This window comes from Tupaia chinensis, unplaced genomic scaffold (genome assembly GCF_000334495.1).
Source record: "Tupaia chinensis unplaced genomic scaffold, TupChi_1.0 Scaffold143796_1, whole genome shotgun sequence".
Classification (NCBI taxonomy): domain Eukaryota; kingdom Metazoa; phylum Chordata; class Mammalia; order Scandentia; family Tupaiidae; genus Tupaia; species Tupaia belangeri.
This window is the reverse complement of record NW_006203646.1, coordinates 7,700,008-7,724,170: the sequence shown is the minus strand read 5'-3', so window position 1 is coordinate 7,724,170 and position 24,163 is coordinate 7,700,008. Positions and strand designations below refer to the sequence as shown.

The window sequence follows — 24,163 nt, the reverse complement described above, 5'->3', positions numbered from 1 at the left end:
CTTTTCCCTCCATCTAAAATGCTCTGTTTCCTTCTCTCTTCCAAGTTAACTCCTCATTCAATGTCCTTAGGGAAGTCCTGTCAACTGGATCAGATGTGCCCTGATCTGGCCTGGAAGAAAGGTTCTCCGTTTTGCACAATGTACCTGTCTTTTATGCACATGCCACCACACAACTATTTTAATCTCTTTGTGGCTCAAGATCAAAATCTGTATCCCACCACCTATCACACACACTGCTATAATCTCTGACAGTGGGGTCCTCGTCTCTCTTGCTTGCCAATATATCCTTAGTACCTAACACAGAGCCTGGCATGGGGTTATACTCGTTATGTGTCCAAGTGGATGAATGGATGGATGGATGGACAGACAGATGGAGGGATGGGTAGGTGAGAGGTACTGATGAACATTACCAAATTATCAATCAGGGTGGGTTTTTTTCCAGTGATAAAACAGTTGGGTACTTACTCTGAAGAAAATGGCACAAGTTGCAATTGTTCTTTTAGAATAGAAGGGGATAAGTTTTGAGGGTTCCATTTGCCCTTTAGATAATAGACATTCCAAAATATCTTCATTTTTTCTCCCTGCTATTTAAAATGTCTTTTAATGAGCTTTCACACCTTAAGTAGCAAATGACCTTTTCTAGAGCTGTCTATACCAAACAAAGGGTGCATTGGAGGGGTGGGGTAGTTCTGCCCTTCGAAATGCAGGATCGGCCCTTTTAAACAATGGCTTCTATTTGTGAGTGGCGTTCCCTCTTTGGGAACAGGCCCCGTCTGGATTTCAGATTTCAACACCCCAGAGTTGAGACAACAGAGTTATTGGAGTGGGGAAACCGACCTGGCACGATTGCAGAGTGGGACAGTAGGACTGGCCTGATGTGGGCTGGGCCATTGGTCAGTCTCATGGTTGCTGGGTTGTGTCTCCTTCCATTTATAAACAGTACCTTTAGGCTTGATCATCTCCTCATACAACTTGGTCTTGGTTGCAGTGAAAATGGTGTTTTCTCAAAACAGCAGCATCCTGGATAGAGGTTGGGGTTAGGTCAGCTTCATTGAAGTCTGAGTTGTGGGGTGCCAGAATAAGCCTGTGAAGAGGGATTACTTCATCTGAATGAAAATAAAATCACCTTTGTCCCTGCGTCTCTCACAGGAAAAGGAAGATTGTGAGATGAGCTGAGAGTGGGTAGGCAGTGACACTGTAATCTTGGAGCCCTACACCAGCTCCACTTTTGCTCCAAGACCAGGACCTCCAATTCTGGTCTAGACTTCCTTCCAGACCTTGTTCATGACTATGTTTTGCACCCCACTCACTCCTATTAAGTGAGGCCAAGTAAATATGTCCCTCACTTTTTTTTTTTTAAGAGAGATTTTGTGTGCTTACTGGAGAGACAGAGAGAAAATGAGAAATCACCCCCCAGGGGGGATAGCCATGCACAGTCCTTTCTCCTCCATTCTCCTCTTGGGACTTTGGGCACACATGCACATGTTCCTGGTATAAGTTTCAAGCTGTTGGGTCTGGGACCCAAACCATGGTTGGCCATGTGGGAATCCAGCTACATAACCATTACACCATCTGCTGGTCCCTCTGTCTCTCGGTTTCTAACCTCCATTTCTTTGTACATGCTTTCCCTCATTGAATTCCATTGCCCCATTACTACCTGTCAAAACTCTTGCTCTCCTTTTAGGTTCTTCTCAAAGACTGTGCTTCTGGGGACCAGCAGGTGGCATAATGGCTATGTTGCTGGACTCCCATGTAGTCGACCACAGTTTGAGTCCCAGACCCAGTGACTTAAACTCACGCTGGGCACGTGTGCATGCGTGCCTGAGATCCCGAGAGGAGAATGGAGGAGAAGGAATTGCGGCATGGCCATCTCCCCTGGAGGGTGATTCCTCACTTTCTGTCTCTCTGTCTCTCTGTCTTTCTGGCGAGCACATGCGCCCTATAGCAAAAACCTCTTCTCCCCCCTCCACCCCCGCCAAAAAAAAAAAAAGAGAAAGACTTCTTTAAGAGTCCTCCCTGATAATCCCAGGTACGATTTTAGTTTTTTGCTTCTGAAAATACCTATAGAATTGATCTGCTACTACTTTCAAGGCACTATGTTATGGTGGTGTGTTTTTCCCTCTCTTATATACATCCCTCATGTGCATGTTTGTGGAGTTCATGGACTACCTTATTTACCTTTGTCTCACACAGAGTTCTTTGGACATATAGGCCCTCCATAATCATCTGTTAGATGAACAAATAAGTCAGAACTGTCCAACTTAAGCCCTCAGATCTCATGAAGAAAGAATATTTATCCAATTGTCCTAACTTCTTGCTTAAAGTAACTGCTTTCTGCTGAATTAAGCCCTAACTGATTGTCTTTGAAGTATGACCTTGAAGGTGACCTTAAAGAAGATTGTTTGCGTGCGCACGCGCGTGTGTGCGAGAGAGAGAGAGAGAGGTTATTAGAATAATCTACTTAGCAGGTAAACAAATGTTAGAAACTATATTAAGAGTTGTTTAAACCTCAAAGCAAAATCATTCAGGAAGGTTAAGGGAAGCCATTGTAAAAGTTTGTTTGAGGTAGACCCTGGATGAAGCAGGTGACCTTTTTGGGTGTCTTCAGCATCCCATTTGAGAGTGTGCAGCCCTGCCACTCTTTTAAAGGTCTTTGCCAGCTCGGGCAGAGAAGCACGTGTCCTCATTGAGCAGATTGCCAAATCTGCATTCTTGGGATTTTAGGGTATGCACTTTAAGAGATCTTTCTTCTCCAGCAGAGTACAGTCGGGTTGCTTAACCACCTTTCTTTCCTGCCTCCGAAGGGTGCCAGGCACACTAAATAGTGATTAAACAAAGATTAAAATTCCATTTGTGTGTGTGAGTGTGTGGCTGTTTGAACACTAATCGATTCTTTTAGTGGAATGTTAAGTAAAAGCACCCAGATACCAGAAGCAGTTATTTAGAGCAGCCAGTCAAAATCCATTTCCAATTTATTGTTTAATGTGATCTCCACATTAATTCTGCCAGCTTCCTCTGCAAAGTCTCTTTCACTTCTCTTACTGGCACTCCTTCCCAATCCCTTTGTTTCCTGCTGCGAAAGGACATTTGGATCTACAGAATGAAAGAAATTTAAAATTACCTCTGGATTGAAAAATCCAGATATGCTCTTTCATACAACATTGATTGCTACTGCATGAGAATTGCTGTCTTTTGAAAAGCACCGTTCGTGCCTTTTCTGTTGTTAAAGGTCTCGTGGCATGTGTTTGCATTGTGGAATGCCGCTACCAACTAAACTTCTTTTCCTTCCTTGAACACTGAGTTTCCATTTGGGCATATGACAGCCTGTTAATGAGGAAACTCTCTAAATCCTGTTATCAGCAAGAGCCAGTTGAATTGGATCAGGTGTTCAATAGGTTGTCTCTGCAAGACCCACATTTTTATTATTAGATTTCCATTCCCTCCCCTGTTCCCCCAAACATGGCCATCACAAACACTAACACATACCTCGTTTTTGTGAACCTTCTCAAGATAATGTATTAATAGTAACTCTTCTTTACTAAGAAGACCTAACTTTGTCCCAGATACATCTAAGTACTTTGTATAGACTGGCTGAGTTAATCCTCCCAATAATTTGGGAGTATATACTGTTATTCTTTTAGTTTTCCCTACTTATCGGGGCATTAAAACACTACCTGCCCATGAAGTGAGAGCTAGGTTTTTCCAATTCTAGAACCAGGATGCTATGTATGAGCCATTAAGCCACACTACCTACCCTATTGATGAGCAATTCATTCCTGCATGCATTCAGTTGGCCTAAGATGAATCAGATATTAGCCTAGATATGCATAGTAATGAACCGGAATAGACATATCTCTGCCTTCAAGAAGTTCACAGTCTGTCCCAGGGAGACAACAGCTATATTTGGTCTGGATGTTGGTTTAATCTTTAGGGCTGAGAAGCTACAGGATTTAGGGCAAATCCATTCTATCTTGTTAGCCTCAGATTTCGTAACTAAAATAAGTCAGCTGGATTTAGATAAGTCGTCTTCCAACTTCACGATGAATCAGAATCACATGGCCAGTGTGTTAACAAACACATCTTCCTGGGCTCCTGTCCCCAGATGCTCTAACTTAGTAAGTTTAGGGTGTCGTCTAACAATTTGCATCTATAATGAGGCCCTGTGTCTCACAAGAACCACCCTTCGAGAGAGACTAGTCTGGTATTAAGCTCATTAGCGCCTATGTGGGATCTGTGTTGTCACACCCATATCACCAGTGCCTGGCACGCAGCCTGGCACAGGGTGGATTTGATAAATATTTGGTGATAGTTTGAATAAATTGGGTCTTTCTTTCTTTCTTTCTTTTTTTAAGAGATTTTTTCTATAGGGCACATGTGCTTGCCAGAGAGACAGAAAGTGAGAAGTCACCCCCTAGGGGAGATGCCCTTTTCCTCTCAGGATTTTGGGCCCAGTATGTTTTAAGTCATCAGGTCTGGGACTCGAACCACTGTCAACTATGCGGGAGTCAAGTGATATAAACATTACACCATCTGCTAGGCCCTAAACTGGGTTTCTTAATCTGTACTATTTCTACTAACTCCATGGATGGACTGCAGAGATGCCTAACAACCACAGGTTTTTGTTTGTTTTTTTGTTTTTTTGAGAGGTTTTCGCTATAGGGCGCATGCGCTCGCCAGACAGACAGAGAGAGACATAGAGACAGAAAGCGAGAAATCACCCCCCAGGGGGGATGGTCACGCTGCAATCCCTTCTCCTCCACTCTCCTCTCGGGATCTTGGGCACACACACACATGCGCCCAGCGTGAGTTTTAAGCCACTGGATCCGGGACGCGAACCGCGGTCGACTACGTGGGAGTCCAGCGACATAGCCATTACGCTAACTGCTGGTTCCCCAACCACAGTTTTTGATCAGGGTTGTGGATAGGATTCTACAGTTTTTTTGGCCTCTGAATACTCGATTTTAAATCTGAAACTCCTTTTTTTTTTTTCCCCCACTCTATCAAAGGCTCAGACCAATAGGAACTGGAAACTTTGTAAACCTGCATAGTAAAATTTGAGTCCTGTATGAAAGTGATTGGTGAGAAGATGTCAATTACAGTAGATGAAGATCCTAAAGGGGCCAGTATCCATAATCTGTGTGTAAATTGTGAGAGTGCTCAAGATATGCTGTTTGTGATTTTCTTGGTTCACCTGAAGGTACCTTTGGAGCAGGTATCATCTCCATTTTCCAGATGGGAAGAATGAGGTGCCTGTGACTCTTATACATGTATAGTCACACTGCAGAGGGTCTTTCCACTAAAAACTAGCCTTGGGGTTAAAGGGCATGGCTTTGATTTTCTTGCCTGCTAGTATGGCTGAGACTGGGTAGCTTGGTCTGTGTGGACTTCCGTTTCCATTTCTGTAGGATAGGGGAGGTGGACTCATTATCTCCGAGCAGCTGCTGAGCTCAGATGTTAGAGGACTCTTCAGTCCTACTTAGACAGGTAGAGCTCTCTCTGTCAGCAAGCTCCACAGTCCTCTTGGTTTGGGGAAGATGCGAGGACCAAAGAGACCACCTAAACCAGTGTAAGTCATCTCTGAAGACCCTAGGAGGGAGGGGGAAGGACAGCATTAAGGCGGGGGAATGGAAGTGAGTGGAAGACTCCCAGGATTTGGAACCTTAATTCTCAGTGTTGTCAGTTCAGCAATCTACTGTTTCATTTAGAGAACAAGATTTTTTTCTTTTTTCTTTTCTTTTTTTTTTTTTTAGAGGTTTTTGTTATAGGGCGCATGTGCTCACCAGACAGAGGGAGACAGAAAGCGAGAAGTCACCCTCCCAGGGGGGATGGCCACGCCGCAATCCCTTCTCCTCCATTCTCTTCTTGGGATCTTGGGCACGCACACACACGGCGTGAGTTTTAACCCACCGGGTCCGGGACACGAACCGCGGTTGGCTACATGGAAGTCCAGAGACATAGCCATTACGCTAACTGCTGGTCCCAGAGAACAAGATTTTTTTTTTAAAGTTTCCACCATAGGGCACATGTGCTCACCAGAGAGACAGAGAGAAGGAAAATGAGAAGTCACCCCCCCCATCCCCGGGAGGGATGGCCACATTGCAATTCATTCTCCTCCATGCACATGCAAAGCATGATTTTCAAGCCGCCGGGTCTGGGACTCGAACTGTGATCAGCCATGTGGGATTTCAATACTTTAACCACCACACCATGTGCTGGTCCTGAGAGTAAGATTTAAGGAATTTACTCTGTGAGGTCAAGACCATGAGAGTCATCCTTGTATCCCATTCTTGGTAGCATTGGAAACCTTAAAAAACATGGAGGAACTGGTCCCTGGCATGGATCTTGGACTCTTGAAATATCCTTTAAACGTTGCCTAACCCCTACTACCCAAAGCGTCTTTCCTGGACCAGCTGCGTCAGCATCATCTTGGGGGAACATGTTAGAACTGTAGAATCTCGAGCCCCACCAAGACATATAGTACTATTCCAGAATATACAATTACAAGATCTCTTGTGATTCTACTGCACATTAAAGTTTGAGGAGCCCTAATGTTGCATGTGATTCCCCTCCTTCACATTCTGATAAACAGTCAAGCTTCCCATTCCTGCCCTCCTCTAACATCTTTTCCAAGAGCTGCATTTCATCCTACAACCAGTCCAACTGCTAGAATTTCTTCTTTATCTTAGGCTGATCCCTCCTTCAGTGACTTCTACCATTGGCACTCACTCTCTGATCTCAGGACCTCGAGATAACTCCTCCCAGGGCTTCTTAAGTCCTAGTCCTCTTAGGACACAGTTTCTGCTCTTCCTACCCTAGTTTTTGTATTTCTCAGCAGATTGCAGACTCCCTGAGGCCAGGGAGGTAACACAGATCCACTCTGAGAGCCTCCTGAAAGGCAGTAATAAGGAAGGGTGTAGTCAGCCACCAACTGGAACTCATGCCCCACCAAACCTAGCCTAGTCTAGCCCAGCCTAGCTCAGCCCAGCTGGGGGCGGAGGGAACTCAGCCCAAACAAATATTGATGTATCTGTTGGGTTTTTAAAAAAAGTTAAAAATGTTGGTAAAACAGTATGAAATCTTCCTACATTTTAAAACTGGAGCTTAAAAAACCCAACCAAAATGAAAACACCTGAGAAGCCAGCAGATTGTGTTCTCCGATGCCCTCATTTGGCCCACAGGCCTTGGGTTTTTACAACCTTTGACAATGAACATGTGCTCAACTTGGATAAAACAGCCCCAGTTTAGTCTGATCATCACAAAGCGGGTAGGATTATTGTCTCCGTCATTATAGACCAGTAGTTCTCAAACTCAAACGTGAACCAGGATTATTTGGAAGCCTCATTAAAAACAAATAGTTAGGGGCCAGCATGTGGTGTGGTAGTTAAAGGCACTGGACTCCGACATGGCCAATGACGGTTTGAGTCCTGGACCTAGAGACTTGCTTTCTCACCCCCCCCCCCCAATTTCTCTCTGGTCAAATTTAAAAATAATAATAAGATTTTAATAAATAATTATTTTTTTAAAAAAATAGCATCATACCCACCTCCTAGATTTTCAGTTTCAAGAGGTCTAGGGTTGGCTCCAGAAACTTCCATTTCTACCAAGTTCCCAGCTAGTGTGGATGCTGCTATTTCAGGACAACCCTTTGAGGCTCGCAGGTTTAAATTTGTGCCTTCCATGAAGCAGCCTCAGTTTGCATGGTCTCTTTGATTCTACCAGTGACCTAAAGTAATCAATCAAAGCTTCCAATCTTTGGGTAGCAAAAGAGGGGAAGGAAACAGGGAGTGGGGGCTTGAGGAAGGAGGGCTAAACAGCCCCTCACTGGTCACCCTGACATGGAGAATCAGGACTTTACTTGGGTTAGGTTCCTGGCCTACCCCAAGTCTTGATTTCTCTGTGGTGTAAGAAAGTGGCTCTAGCTCATTTTCCAAATGTATTCACTGGTTTGCTTGGGAGATTTGATTGTCTGATTGTTTTTAGCAGAACGTTTTCAAATAAAATCCCACTTGGAAGCCTGGTACACAGTACAGATGCCTGCTGGTCTGACTGAAAGGGAGAGGCAAGCTCTTCCTCTCAGCCTGCCCCTTCCCAAGGCAGTGCCTCGGGCCTCTTCTGTAGAACTGTAGTTCCATGCTGTTGAAACCCACTGAACTGATTAGATGGTCCTGCAAGGACCTTGAGCTCAGCTTCTATGATTTCTAAGAACCCTAAGAACTGTCTGGCACGCGGCCTTTGTTTTTGTAGCTTTCTTTTCCTTTCTGATCAAGACGTCTAGCAGGCCAACTTTCAGAATGATCTTCTTATAATTCAGAGAGGTCTGTGGGAGAGAAAAGGCAAAGGATTATTATCACTAGACCTATTGCAAGGCTATTGAGCTGTTGTGGAAAATCTGCTAATGCCAGGATTGGTCAAAGACTTCCTAAACAGGAGAACGATGATTGTATTCAGGCAGCTTCTTGTTAGCACTAATGTCCCAGCACACCAAACGGGTTCAGGGCCTTTGTAGTTCATTATATAGGAAATAAGACTATTGGATTCTGCCTGTCACGATGGCAAGAGCAAGACTGAGGGATTTTTAATGGGCAAGATGATCCGGAAAACCATTGTCATTTGTGTGAATAGGAGAGATGTGTAAATAGCTGTGTGATGCGGCTGACCTTGGGAAGACTCCAGCTGAGCCCAGCAAAGCACCAGGCACCTTCTGATGACCCCATACTCAGAATGCAGCCCCCTTTAATTGGGGAAAACCGCTTCCTAGTGGGCCCACCACGATGGGCTGACCTCCCTGGACACATAATGAATGCTATCTGCCTGGCTCCCGGAGGCTGCTCTCTTGCGGTTGCTGTGCATGCCTTTTTTCTTTCCATCGTTCAGTTGCCTGTTTATACACTCTCCATACCTTTGCCAAATAACCACCCTCTTTGGAAGCGGGCCCCAGGACTATAGAGATGACCAAGACCTGACTTCTACTCCTGTGCTTGAAGTGCCTTTCATTCGGGCCAACACAGACCTGCCTTTATCTACCCACACCTTGCAGGCCCGGCTCAGGCTGCTGGCCCTGCCCACCTCTCAGTTCTGCTGGTCTGAGGCCCTGCCCAAATGCCCTGGTTCATGCCTAGGGAATGGTCTTCATTTTCCCCAGTGGAAGTGAGCTGTAGTGCTGGTCTGGCCTTTTCATTTTCGAGTCACTTACGCTGCCCTATTCAATATGTAGCCACTGGCCCCATGTAGCTATCAGACACTTAAAATGGATTTGAATCAAAATGATCACAAGTGTAAATTGTGTACACACCAGACTTCAGAGACTTATTACCCAAAAAAAGGGTAAAATACCTCAATATTTTTTATGTTGCATGATAAACAAAATGATGATATTCTAGATAGACTATATTAGACTACATAAAATACATCATTAAAATGAAACTTTTTTCTTTTTTTCTGGGAGAGGGTTTGCCATAGCGCGTGTACTCACCAGAAAGAGACAGAAAGAGACACAGTGAGAGGGAGAGTGAGAAATCACCCCCCCCCCGGGGGATGACCGCAAAGCAATCCCTTCTCCTCCACTTTCCTCTCATGATTGGGCATGCACATGCTCAGTATGATTTTCAAGCCACTTGTTCCAAGACTTGAACCGTGATTGGCTATGTGGGAGTCCAGTGCCTTAATCACCATGTCACCTGCCGGCCCCTTCCTTTTTCTAATAAGGCCACTAAAAAGTTTCATATGTGGTTTGCATTACATTTTTGTTAAACAGTTCCACACTTGGGACTTGGCTTTGTTGCTGAACTCGCATGTAGTTGACCACGGTTCGAGTCCCGGACCCAGTCGCTGAAACTCATGCCAGGCGCATGTGTGTGCGTGCCCAAGATCCCAAGAGGAGAATGGAGGAGAAGGGATTGTGGCCATTCCCCCGTGGGGGGTGATTTCTTGCTTTCTGTCTCTCTCTCTCTCTCTGACTTTCTGGCGAGTGCATGTGCCTTATAGCAAAAGCCTCTCAAAACAAAACAAAACAAAGCAAAACAAATAGTGCCACACTTAGTGCTTTCTCCCTTGGGTGAAAAGGATGTGTCCATCTTGCCTCCTATTTGTGAGTTCCCAAAAAGTGGACACAGGCTCCTGTCATCTTGCCGGCCTTGCAGTCTGGCCCGCCCCTGGCAGAGGTATACTGAGGGAACGAACAAATGAACAATGACAAGCATTTAATCAGTACCAAAAACTCTGTGGGCAGTGTGACTTCTGGATCTGTATTGCTGAACTTATTTTCCCCTTTCTTCTTTCTCAAAGTTTTTGTCTTTTTTAATTTTTTTCAGGGCTCACACAGTTGGCAAAAGAAGACATTTTTCTTGGGAGATGGGCAGAAGCGGAAGGACTGGCACGACAGGGAAGCCATCAAGAGGGACGCTCAGCGTGTAGGTACGGAGGGAGGATCGGAGGGTCATCACGGGTGGGTTCTCTGGAGGGCATATGCACGCACACATGCACGCTGGTGTGTGTGTTTAGGAGGGGTGTCTGGACCTCCAGTTGACTCCCGCCTTGTCTGCCACCATTCCTTTCCCTTGTTCCTGGGGACCTCCCACCACTTACACGTGCCCTAACCCCTTTCTCCACTCACGTCATCAGATCCATTGTCTGCAGGTACTTGTCGGCAGGTGATTGAAATGTCTCCCCCACGAAAGATATTTTACCACTAAAACAAGGCGCTATAATAACAAGGGCCAGCATTTACTGGACACCTACGCGGGACAAGGTTTTTACTCTGTACTTTGTACATCTCTGCGAAACACCAAATCAACCTTTAGGGCCCATTTAAAAAGAAGGGTCTTGTAGCTCAGAGAGATGCAGAAATCTGTGTACAGTCACACAGTGAGGAAATACAGACTAGGAATGGAAACCCAGCCACGTGTGGAAGGCAGAGCTAATCTGTAGTCACTACCATAACCACAAGGTTGTATGAATGTTGTGGGCTTCAGCCAAGGTTTTCTTTGGCTAATTCATTTTTTGGAGCTGTTCCTGTTACATCAGAGAGTTGGGAAGTGTGGGGGTCGGGTGGTACAGAAATGATATGGAAAATCATCTCCAGGGACCCTGGGCTAAGGAATCAAAAGAGCAGCTCTGATACCACTTACCAGCCTCAGTTTCTCCATCTGTCAATGGGGCTCATACTTCCTGCTTGGAGAACCTTAGGACATTCTTATAAGGGTGACAAATAAAGGGATAGGTATAAAGCAGTTTTGTGGTACTGGAAAATGCTGTAGAAATATAAGGGATTGGTATTTTAGTCATTTGTATCCCAATGATAGGCATCCACCATTATTGATGCCAAAACCAACTTACGACAAGGCTCTAAATGAAGCTAGTAAGATAACTCAACTGATGGGAATGGAAATATGAATACATGACATGTAGGTTTCCATAGACCAGTGGTTTAAAGTGGGAGGGGAGGTTGCTGTTTAAATGAAGAAAAGAGGGAACCAGCAGTTAGCGTAATGGCTATGTCGCTGGACTCCCACGTAGTCGACCGCGGTTCACGTCCCGGACCCGGTGGCTTAAAACTCACGCCGGGCACGTGTGCGTGCGTGCCCAAGATCCCAAGAGGAGAATGGAGGAGAAGGGATTGCGGCGTGACCATCCCCCCTGGAGGGGTGATTTCTCGCTTTCCATCTCTATGTCTCTGTCTGTCTGGCGAGCGCACGTGCCCTATAGTGAAAAACCTCTCCAAAAAAAAAAAAGGGAAGAAAAGAAACATTTAGAAAGAGCTGATATGTCATCTCTACTAGAGTTACTAGAATATTGGGCTAACCAGCAAAAGAGTAAGCAGTGGAGACATTCGGAATATTAATAACTACTCAGTCATGTGTTGCGTGTTATGTGCCAGGTGTCTTGCCCTCCATAATCATTACATTGAATCTTCTGATTTTGACATTCATGCAAAAGACAAAAACTGAGACTTAGAAAGACAAAAGGCACACCCAAGATGACATAGCTAGGGTGACATAGCTAGGGTCTAGCAGAGATGGCCTCTGAACTCCCCCTGCCCAGTTCCAGGGCCTGAACTCTGAGTATCTTCCCTGTATTAACCATTTTCCTAAAGCTTCCCTCCTTGAACAAGCACTTATGGTGTTTTGGGTTTGTTTTGGTTTGGGTTTGGGTTTTTTTCTTTTTTTAGAGAGAGAGATTTTTGTTAGAGGGTGTGTGTGCTCACTAGAAAGGGAGACAGAAAGCGAAAAATCACCCCCCAGGAGGGATGGCCAGGCCACAGTCCCTTCTCCGTTCTCTTGGGATCTTGGGCACACACACTTACACACCCAGTGTGAGTTTTAAGCCACTAGTTCTGGGACTCAAACCAGTCAACTATGTGGGAATCCAGTGACACAGCCATTATGCCATCTGCTGGCCCCATACTTACAGTCTTTATTTGCTTGCCACATTTGTGTCCCTTGTGGAATGGTCAGCAGTGTCTTACATGCAACATTACAATTTACAACTGGCGGAAGCCTGCCCCAAGCTGGCTGACCAGAGTAGACACAGTTCTTGAGCTCCACCTCTCCGCTATACCTTACTGTCCAGCTGTTATTGGCACCTTGCAAAGGAAACAGGTGTTGCTCAGACCACAAGCTCTAGGAGAGGTGATTTTTTAACCAGCTGGGTTTATTGCCATTTCTTTAAGACCCTCACCACAGCAGATTCTTGGGCAACTACTGCAGGGGGGTTGGTGGACATTCCCACTCACCATATGCACTGGGAGCCCAGAGAATAATTTCCTGGAGCATTAGGGACTCTTTCCCAGATGGATCGTGCAGAGTGAGGAAAGCTAGCACTTCATCCACTCAAATCCGTGACTAAAAGCAACACTTCTCAGGCAATCCTGGCTTAGGGTAGGCAGATCTTAATTTGTTTGCTTGCTTTTAAAAAAAGCATCTTTTATCGTTTATGGCAATTTTGATTTACATATAAAGTTTGCCTTACCTAGAGAGTAATCATAAACCCTCACATTTATGTAGTGTTTTATGGTTTGCAAAAAGCTTTCACATATGCATACTGTTTTGACTCACCCCAAACATGCTGTGGGTATCCGAGGAGAAAGCCACCACCTAGAGAGTTGGTGTGACTTGCCCAAGGTGGACCCACTCATAGTTGGAAGACCTCTTGTCTAGGTGACTGGGCTCCACTAGCAGGGGTGTGTGGGACTCCAGGTGGAGTGGAGGGAGCGTGGGCTTTTGAACCCACACAGTTGGTTTTATAACCTTTCTGAATCTCATTTTATCCATTCGTCAAGAGCTCTCATATCCAGCCTGCTGGGATGGTAGGGGGGTTTCATGAACACCAGATTTGTGAAGTGCATGACAAGGCCATGGCTGAGGCAATGCTTGTTCCCGCCTGCTCTTTGCACTTCCCCTGCAAAATCTGGGGGCATGCTCCATATCCAACTGTAAAGTTCGATCTCTGGTTTAATCATATTTTTCATCCTTCCCCACCTCCACTCCATATACCGTACCCTCCTATATGCTGGGTAATTGGCAACATTGAATTTACTCTTTGCCACTAGGAAATGGAGAACAAGGGAGACCTTACCCGCTGACGGACGCTGAGCGAGTGGATCAGGCATACCGGGAAAATGGATTTAACATCTACGTCAGTGATAAAATCTCCCTGAATCGCTCTCTCCCTGATATCCGGCACCCAAAGTAAGTATAAGGTCTCTCAAATTCTGGGATCTAAGGATTTTGCCCCTGACTCTTGTTAAGAATTAATTAAAGAAACAGGTACATGAAGCGCTGCTGGTGGAGATTCCTTCCTGTTACACAGTCTTTATGCATGTGATTAGAGCTGGGGAAGGAGGCCCGGCTGTTTCTCCAGAAGAGCGAGTCTGCTTCTTCTTTGCAAGGAGTTGGAACCATGTAACCTTGGCATTTCCCCTTTTGCTCTGGCCCACAGGGAAGTTCAGACCTTGGTTCAGAGGACAATTACAGTGATGTTTTCAGCCCTTACTCTCTACATGTTCTTTATGGGCTATTTTTATTTCTTTTAAAAATAATCTTCATTTGATCAATAGCTACCCGATACACCTGAATTTTTATCTTTGTGACTAAGTCTCTCAAATCATGTGAGGACATGTGGGAAGGAGGGCCGGCCAGCAGTTGGCATAATGGCTATGTCACTGGACCCACATGTAGTCGACCGCTGTTCAAGTCCCAGATCCGGTGGCTTAAACTCATGCCAGGCATGTGTGAGTGTGTGCCCAAGATCCTGAGAGGAGAATGGAGGAGAAGGGATTGCAGCGTGGCCATCTGTCCTGGGGGATGATTTCTCACTTCCTAGCTCTCTATCTCTGTCTGTCTTTCTGGAGAGTGCACACGCCCTATAGCAAAAACCTCTCCAAAAAAAAAAAAAAAGAGTGGGAACATGTGGTGATGATGACAAAGATGATCACAATGGCAGCTGCTGTTCATGTACAGCATCTCGGGGTCCTGTTAGGTAAGTCCTGGAGCCACACTCATTTTACAGATCAGGAAACAGAGGCTTACAGGGTGGTTATAACTAATGAAGACCACAGGTGTTTAAGAAGCCGAGCTAAGGGGCACAGCAGGTTGCATGGTGGTTAAGGGACTGGACCCCCACATGGCCAATCGCAGTTCAAGTCCTGGACGTGGCAACTTGCTTTCTCACTTTCTCTCTCTCTCACATGTGCCCAATAGCAAATTAAATAATAATAATAATAATAAATAAAATTCAATCATAATTTTTTTTTCCTAGAGATTTTTGCTATAAGGCACATGCACTCGCTGGAGAGACAGAGACAGAAAGTGAGAAATCACCTTGGGGGCGGGGGGGGGGTTGTCCATGCCGCAATCTCTTCTCCTCCATTTTCCTCTTGGGAATTTGGGCATGCATACACATGCACCCAACATTAATTTTAAGCTGCTAGGTCCAAGACTTGAACCACAGTCAAGTACATGGGAGTCCAGTGACATTAACTGCTATGCCATCTACTGGTCCCAGTGATTTATCTAGTAAAATACTTATTAAACTTGAACTTGATGAACATTGCGTGGAAGATTGTTAGAACTGAGGATGTTGAACCTCATCCCCAAAGTTTCTGATGGTGGGCTAGGTCTAAGTTGGGCCAAAATTTGCATTTCAAACAAGCTCCCAAGTGAGACCAGGTGCTGTTTATCTTGGGACCACACTTTGAGATGTACTGCCAGGAGATTTCAAAAGTGCTTCTCCATGAAGGCAGTTCTGAGTAGCACTGGAAGGCAGTTCTGAGTAGCACTGGGGCATGATGTTTCCCTCGGGGACTAAGGAAGGAGAGAGCCCAGGAAAAGGCAAGAAACAACTAACATTTATTCGGTGCTTAGCATATGCCAAGCATTGTTCTCTGCCTGCACTTTTCAAAGTGTGGTTCCCAGACCAGCAGTGTTCGTATCGCCCGGGAATTTGCCAGACATGCAGATTCTCGGACCCCAGTTCAGACTCACTGCATCCGAAGTTCTGGAAACGGATCTGGATGTCAGTGGTTTAACAAGCCCACCCACGTGAAACTGATGTTTACTCAAGTTTTTAAACCACTGTTTTAAGGACTTTACCTGCATTAACTCTGCCAGACTTTTCAAAACCCCTTTACGATAGGTACCCTTATCATCACCATCTTACATATAAAGAATCAAGGCACAAAAAGATGAACTATTTTGCATAACCCGACATAGCTATTAAGAGGCAAAGAGCCGGAATTTGAACACAGGGTGTCTGGCTCTATAATCCTTGTGCTTAATCAGTGACCCATAAAAATCTTTCTCTCTATAACTTCATCAGTAAACACAATACTAAAGGCTCAGTCAGGGGCCAGCAGGTGGCATGGAGGTTAAGGCAGCTGAATCCCACATGGCCAACTTCATGGTTCAAGGCCTCATGGCTTGAAAAGCACACTGGGCACTTGTGGATGTGTGCCCAAAATCCCGAGAGGAGACTAGGTGTGTAGGGATTACAGCATGGCTATCCCCCCAAGAGGGTGATTTCTCACTTTTCCTCTGTCAGTTTCTCTCTCTCCTAGGCATGCCCACACCCTATAGTTTAAAAAAAAAAAAGAAAAAAAAAAGACTTAATCATGGTAGTACCATGGTGACTTATCAAAAGGCTTCCATCCATTTCACCTCCTTTGGTTCCTGCAACAACAGCTTAGAGGCTGGCATTATTTTTGTCATCTCCACTCTGGAGGTGAAAAAGCCACTCAGCTGGGACTCCTGTTGGAGGATGTGTTGTCACCCAGGACTGGGTCCATTTCCCAGTAGCTTCTTGCAGTGAGAGGACGGAGCGGGGACCTCGGTGTGCTTGCAGGGGCGGGTTTCTGTCTGCTTCATGATCTTCACTGTCAGGTGCCAGATTTTTCCATCTGAGTCTGAGAGTATCGTTTAGCTATCAGTGATGTTGCTGAATTCAGAACTATGACCTGACTCCGAGGGTCAGAAATTCAATTTATGTGTTTAGCCCCTTGCAGAGTTCAGAATTCTGCACTAATTTCTCCTTCTGGGTATAAGAAAGAAGTTCATTTGGGAGCATTGTACTCTAACCTCATCTGCTGTTCTTGTGGCACTGTGAGTTCTCAAACTCGGCTGCACCTGTGTGATTTTTTAAAAATACAAGGCCAGGGTCCTACCCCAGAATCACTGGAGTCCATCTCTGAGGTTACCACCTCACCTTAGTATTTTCTAAAATCTCCAGATGCACTCTCCCATATAACTAGGGTTAAGAGTCGTTGGTATGAAATAAAAAATATTTCTGCAGTGAGCGAGAAGCAGGCTGGGTGTGGTCCCACTTCCATCTATCCATTCATCTAATTACTCAATAAATATGTAGTAATGGTCTTCCGTGTGCCCAGACCTATGCTCGACACCAGGAAGACATAGACACAGCCATTGCTGCAGCTTCCGAAGAAGCCACCGTCTTGTGCAAGACTGGGGCAGATGGCACAGGCAGGTCTTTGCGCCTCAGATGAGAAGATCGATAATAGGGGTAGGCATGGCAAGCTTTGGGACCACAGAGGATATCCCCCAAACCCGAGACCGTCTTTCGAGAGCTAGGAAAGCCTTCCAAAGGGAGGTGCCGTGTGCTGAGTCCTAACTAGAGCTAGCAAGTGGTCGGGAGCAGGAAGAACATGGCAGGTAGAGAAGCTGCCTAGACAGAGGCCTCCGGGCAAGACAGCACACACTCTTTGGTGAGCTCATCTTAAGAAGATGAACCTCTCACCTGCAGAGAAGTGGAGTTAGGAGGGGCACCCAGCTGCTTTGTTTCCCACCCATTGGAGTGCTCTTTCCTGACAGCCCAGAAACAAAAAAGAAAGAAAGAAACACTGTCTAGGAATCCTGGGGTCTGCAGACAGCTCCATGGGTAGAATTCCGGGAAATTTGTAAACAGATGAGAAAAGCATTGCATTTTTCTTTTTGTTAACCTCTAGCTGAAATTAAGTGTTCTCTTCGGTTATGAATGTAGGCCACAAAACCCTGTGACATTGTCACCCAAGGAAGTCATTTACTTTCATACCATGTTATAGACCTGTTGAAATGGCAAGTATGCTCATCATCGCTTTCAAAGTAGGTAGTTGTTAGGACTACCACTAGATCTTGTTTCATGCGTTAACAGAAAAGCACATGTATTACCATATTTCAGTTTTTTAAAATAAATTTCTGTAACTGTTTCAGCCTACTTGGTTTCTTTTACCCTCGTGTATTTTTTATTTTATGCATTATGATCCTTGCTCTGAGACATGTCTGGAGGCTTCACCAGCCTGGTATGGGGTCGTTGCCCCCCCCCCGCCCCCCAGCATTTAAGTCACTAACTGCAAAATGTGTCACAAAATCCAGTGCTCCTGACACCCCCCTCTTTTAGACTCTCCACTTGTGGAAGCTGACTTTTCAGAAAGGAGTTGACAGATGTCTTGAAGAGCTTTCCCTTTTTTCGGGGGGGGGGGGGCTTTCCCACAGTTTGACAGTAGAAATGTGTGAGTAAATTAGAGCAGTTGAGCCGCTCACTCCCTTCAGTTTCTTTTCACTTAAAGGACTTCTCCAGCCGGAGCTGAGGTTTATATTTGCCTTTTATTCCTTCAAACTGAATTTTGGCAACAATGTGTCAAGAACGGGATTGAGGGGCTGTTTGTTTGTGCCAGCTGCCTTTGCTTCCATCAGAAGCTGCACTGGGGAACCGAGGACTGAAAGTAGGCAGTTTGGCCCCAACTTGCTAGGCCTGCAGGTGGGAGGCGGCCAGCTGGCTCCTAGCGAAGGGTTGGCAGATTTCTTTAAGAGGTTTCCCTTTTTTGGGGGGGGGGGGGGGAGTCTTTCCCACAGTTTGACAGTAGAAATGTGTGAGTAAATTAGAGCAGTTGAGCCGCTCACTCCCTTCAGTTTCTTTTCACTTAAAGGACTTCTCCAGCCGGAGCTGAGGTTTATATTTGCCTTTTATTCCTTCAAACTGAATTTTGGCAACAATGTGTCAAGAACGGGATTGAGGGGCTGTTTGTTTGTGCCAGCTGCCTTTGCTTCCATCAGAAGCTGCACTGGGGAACCGAGGACTGAAAGTAGGCAGTTTGGCCCCAACTTGCTAGGCCTGCAGGTGGGAGGCGGCCAGCTGGCTCCTAGCGGGTCTGCCCTCTGCACCTCCTGCCAAGTGACCATGAACAGAGGCTGACTGGTGGGCTGGCCTATTTCCCTAGTCCTGGGTGACTCCTGCAGGGCCGCTTGGCAACCAAAGATGGAAGGCCCCTCCAGGGCACAGAGCCCATGGCACAGAGACCTGACTGCTGAAGTGGCTCGGTCGGCAGGTTCCTGTGCAACCCCACTGTGGGGTGTTAACATTCTTCCCATGCAAAGATATCCACAGTGAGAATGAAAGCCATCAGCAAGCCTGACCTGCTTCATGCATTCCCTGGGTTTAAGTCTTTGTGGCAATAAAAGTCTCAAGTCTACCAGATTCCTGGTTCCTGCTCCTTTTTGCCTTTTTTCCTTTGTGTTACATTAACCTGGTTAGTTTATAGTATGTGCTGAATTTCCTCAAAAGAAGTAATAAGCTCATATTATTGTAATAGGCCTGAATTTTGTTGAGCACTTTTATATCCCCAACGGGCTACAAAGTAGAAGCAACAAGAAAACAAGAGAGTTAGAGTCTATTAGCTTTGACAAACATGTATTAGATACAGAGTCTAAAAAATTGAAAACTTGCCAGCATAGGAAGTTCCAGTCAGTCATATCTATTATGATAATAATAATAATTGTATCCCAATGTGAACAAACACATAGACATAAAAATGCTATTTGGGGCCAAGATGGAGTAACAAGGATGATGATCCCTAAGAGGTGAGCCCTGCAATTACACCCGGCTTATTGCCTTGAGAGGGTGCAGGATGGGAAACCCAGGTGGACTTCTTCAGACTTCCTGAGATGAAAAGATGGGCCTAGGATCCAGGGAAACCCAGCAGGCTGTGGTTCACAAAGCAAGAGCTGGAGGCAGGAGACCTGCACAGAGAGAGCTGTGGAGATCCGCAGAGGGGCCTCTGTCTACTGACTGCTCTACTAGTCAGCAGAGCCTGTGAGGAAACTACCTGAGTCACAGGAAACATCACCCGAAGGATTAGAGAGAGCAGCACCCAGCATTACTCGGAATGAGAATTGCCCCTCTTTGCACTACCCAGACTGGAAAACCTTATCATTCATAACTCATGGGGAATTGGGTAGAGTTGGGAAGAGTTTTGTCTTTGTTTGTATCTTTGTTTTGCTTCAAGGCATATACGTTCACCAGAGAATGAGAGAGAGGGAAAGTAGGGCCACACTGCAGTCCTTTCTCCAGTCTCCCGTGGGTTTGGGGCACGCACACACAAGCGTCCAGCATGATTTTCAAGCTGCTGAGTCCAAGACTTGAACCACTCAGTTGGCTATGTGGAATCCAATGCTTTAAGCTCCACACCACCTGCTGGCCCCAGGAAAAGTTTTGCCTTGGTGGGACCAAGTAGCCCTAGAATGAACTAGCCTTAAAAAATCATAAGTTATGACCCAAAAGGATCAACCTCTTTTCAAGTTACTTAACATATTCCAAAACAAAGCCTGACAATACTTTTAGAAATACAGAAATATTCAGCATTCAACACTGTGAAATCCAATCAAAGATTACCAGGGATGCAAAGAAATGGAAACACAGCCCATCATGGTGAGAACAAACACTTGTCAAAAGAAAGCTGCAGAGGCCACATTAATATATTGCGGTGTTGGAAAAGTCATGGCGTGTTTTTCTATGGTTTTAATGGAAAAATGCATCATGACTTTTCTGACAACCTCCATAAATCACCAGGAATGAAAAAGGTCATTTCATATTAAAAGAGTGTTCATCAAGAGGACATAGTAATCCTAAATGTATATCCGGCTCATAAAAGAGCTTCAAAATATGTAAAGAAATTTGAGAGGCAAGCAGGTGGTATAGTGATTAAGGTGCTGGTCTCTCACATGGTTGACCACAGTTTGAGTCCCGGATCCGGTGGCATGAACAGGGCACGTGTATATGCATACCCAAAATCCTGAGAGGAGAATGGAGAAGAAGGGATTACAGTGTGGCCATCCCTCTTGGGGGGTGATTTCTCGCTTTCTGTCTCTCTGTCTCTCTCTCTGTCCCTCCAGGGAGTGGACATATCCTTTAGCAAAAATCTCTCAAAAAAAAAAAAAAAAGAAAGAAAGAAAGAAAGGAAGAAAGAAAGGAAGGAAAGGAAAAAGAAAAGGAAAGAAAATGATGGAACTACAAGGAGAAAGTAGACATAGTCACAATTATAAGATGAGATTTCTAACAATTCTCTCTCCTAAGTAAGAGAAACTATATACTGCATACAGAATGGCATACTATCTGTGATTTCAGATATCTTTTGGGGGTCTTGGAGCATGTATATCCTGCAGATAAGAAAGGGGTGGCCATTGTAGACTTGAACAGCACTATCAACCAGTGTGACCTAATTGGCATTTATAGAACACTCCACCCAGTAAAGGCAGAACATACATTCTTTTCAAGTGCATATGGGACATTTACCAAGATAAGCCATCTTCTTGGCCAGAAAGCAAGTCTCCATAAATTTAAGAGGATTCAAGTGTTACAGACTTATGTCCTCTGGCCACAGTGGAATTAAATTTAAAAATCAATAACAGAATGATCTCTTAAAATTTTCCCGAAAGTTTAGAAACTGTGTAACTCACCTAGGAATAGCACATAGGTCAGAGAAGAAATCAAAAGGGAAATCAGGAAGTATTCTGAATTGAATGATAATGAAAACAATATAACAGAATTTGTGGGATGCCGCTAAAGTAGTACTTTGGGGAAATTTGTAGCATTAAATGCCTAGGTTAGAAAAGAAGAATGCTCTCAAATTGATGACATCAGCTTGTACTTTCGGAGACTAGAAAAAGGAGAGCAAATTCATCCTCAGTCAGAAGAATAAAGGAAATAAAAAGATCAAAGCAGAGGTTGAAATAGGATATAGAAATGCAGTAGAGAAAAAAATCAGTGAAATCAAAGGCTCTTTAAGATGATCAATTTTTAAAAAGAATTATTGTTTCATTATTACTTTTTAATTTGCTACAAAGCATGTGTGAGGGGGAGGAGTAGAAAGCAAGCCACCAGGTCCGAGACTCGAGTGGTCGGCCATATGGGAGTCCAGCGCCTAAACCACTACACCACCTGTCGGCCCCAAGATGATCAACGTATTGATTAACCAATCCTATAAGGAGAAAAAGAGAGAGGATACAAATGACCAATATCAGGAATTGAGAGATGATAAAACTACAGAGTCTGTAAGTATGAAGAGGAATATTCAGAACAACTTTGTGCCTATAAATTGAACAGCTTAATGAAATGACAAGTTTCTTGAAAGACACAAACTTCTGAAGCTCACTCGAGAAAAAGTGATTAATAACTGAGTAGCTGTATAGGTACTGAAGAAATGGACAGTGTCGTTAAGAACGTTTCCATAAAGAATACTCTGAGCCCGGATGGGTTCCCTGATGAATTCTGCCAACACTTTAAGGAATAATACCAATTCTACATGAGCCCTTCCAAAAATGAAAGAGAGTGGCATATTTTCCAACTCATTGTGAAATCAACATTACTGTGATACCAGAATCAGACAAAGAGACAAGAGAAGATTATTACAGAACAGTATCCCTCGTGAACAGGTGGGCAAGAGGCATCTTCTTCTCCATCATCATCATCATCATCATCATCTTCTTCGTTGTCGTCTTTCACTTTTTTCAGATCAACAAATAAAAGGATCAGAGGCATTAAGAGGCGTACCAGAATCACACAGGTATGCCTTGAGCAGACTTGTATCTACAGTCCAGTTGGAAATGGGTTTGTTACCATTTGCTAACCACTGCAGCATCAAAACACACTGATAAACGTGTGGGGAATCAGGGAAGGGGAGTGAACTGTGGGGAAATCCCCTCCCCAGGCCCAGGAGAGCTGGCAGCTGAGGTCCTATTTAGGGACCACCTCCTTCCTCCCGTGAAAGTGTGGCTTGCTGATGCCAAGTTGGGCTTGAGAACCAGAAAAGCCTGATGTTTAAAATATCCCCATAAGTAGAAGCAGAGCCTTCCTGGATGGTAGTCAGCCTGAACAAGAAAAGGTAGAGATGTGGGGGGCCAGCAGGTGGCGTAGTGGTTAAAGGTGCTGGATTCCCACATGGCCAACTGCGGTTCAAGTCCTAAACCTGGTGGCTTGCTTTCTCACTTTTTCTCTCTCTGTCTCTCTCTGGTCAACTTAAAACAATAATAACAAATGGAAATAAATAAATAATTCTTTAAAAAAAAAAAAAAAACAAAGAAAGAAAAGGTAGGGACATAAAAAGAATTGAGCTTTCCTGACCCAGAAGACATTGCCAGCTGCACACCCATACTGGAGACCCCGGAGGTCAAGGGCAGCTAAGGCAGAACCTCTGCCTGTGTTCTTGGGCTCCTGCCCTACATGGCCACCTCACTGGTGTATCCAGAGCTAATAATCAGGAACTTAATTGGATGTAGCACTGTGATAGGAACGCCTTTCCCTCCTACCCCTGATCTGCAGCCTGTCTGAACTACAGCCAGCCCCTGCACAGGTTTACTGTACTGAAATGACCCAACGTTTCTGCCTTGATGAGATGTCAGGCCTATTAGTCACTTGAAACATTCTCTTCAAGTCATTCGTTCATTGATTTGTTCGTAGATTCAGCAAGTACTTATTGAGTGCCTATTACATGAACTTACCGTGTGGTTTAGGCCCTGGGGAAACAGCAGTGAACAAATAGGCAATATTTCCTTTCTTCTGAGAGCTTCCATTTCCCCAGTGGGGGGAGTCATAATATAAATAAATAAATATATCAGTTTTTCAGAGGGTGATAAGTGGTGTAGGAAAAAAGACACTGAAGCAGGATAAAGAGTAGAGGGACTGGGCCAGTAGGTGGTATGGTAATTAAGGTACTGGACTCCCACATGGCTAACCATGGTTCAAGTCTTGGGCCTGGCAGCTTACTTTCTCACTTTCTGTCCTTCTCTCCCTCTCTGGTCAAATTGATAATAATAATAAATAAATAAAATAATATTTTAAAAAGTAGAGGGACTAATGAGAATAGGGTGAATTTTACTTCAGTGGTCAGGGAGGGCCTCTCTGACAAGATGACAAATAAACAGAGAGATGAGCCGTGAGGGGTCCAGCAGGGCAGCTGGCTCTGGGGGAGGAGCCCTGCGGGCAGAGGAAACAGTGCCAGGCGTCTGAGGCCATCACGCTTGGCTTGTGGAGGCCAGTGTGGCTGAAGCCCTGAGATGAGACTAGTGAGCAGCAAAGTTGGAGAAGTGTCTGGGTGGTGGTCAGGATTCACGGTGGGGCTGGGGCTCTCACAAAGTGAAGAAGGCGGGAAGCAGGGAGGGTTTTGAGCAGGGAGCGACAGTTCAGCAGAGATCTGATTTTCATTTTCCAAGGATCACTTTGGTTACTATTTTAAGATCACACCGTAGGCGGCCAAGGGTGAAAGCAGGGAGACTAGCTGGAGTGCATTACAGTAAGGCAGAGAACAGTGACAGCGACTCCAACCACAGTGGGAGGAGCGCAGTGGCCCTGCCACGTTCTGGAGACACTGCGAAGGTGGAGACGATAGGGTTTATTTTTAAGCAAT

General features: G+C 45.0%; 1 protein-coding gene across 1 annotated transcript in view; it reads left to right on the top strand.

Annotated features, from left to right (window-relative positions):
• The window catches only part of GALNT10 (polypeptide N-acetylgalactosaminyltransferase 10), a 195,972-nt gene that overhangs the window by 44,428 nt on the left and 127,381 nt on the right, over nucleotides 1-24,163 (top strand). The window contains exons 2-3 of the mRNA XM_027766965.1: nucleotides 10,311-10,413; nucleotides 13,547-13,685. Of these exons, the coding sequence (XP_027622766.1) occupies nucleotides 10,311-10,413; nucleotides 13,547-13,685 (242 nt within the window). The remainder of the gene's footprint in view (nucleotides 1-10,310; nucleotides 10,414-13,546; nucleotides 13,686-24,163) is intronic.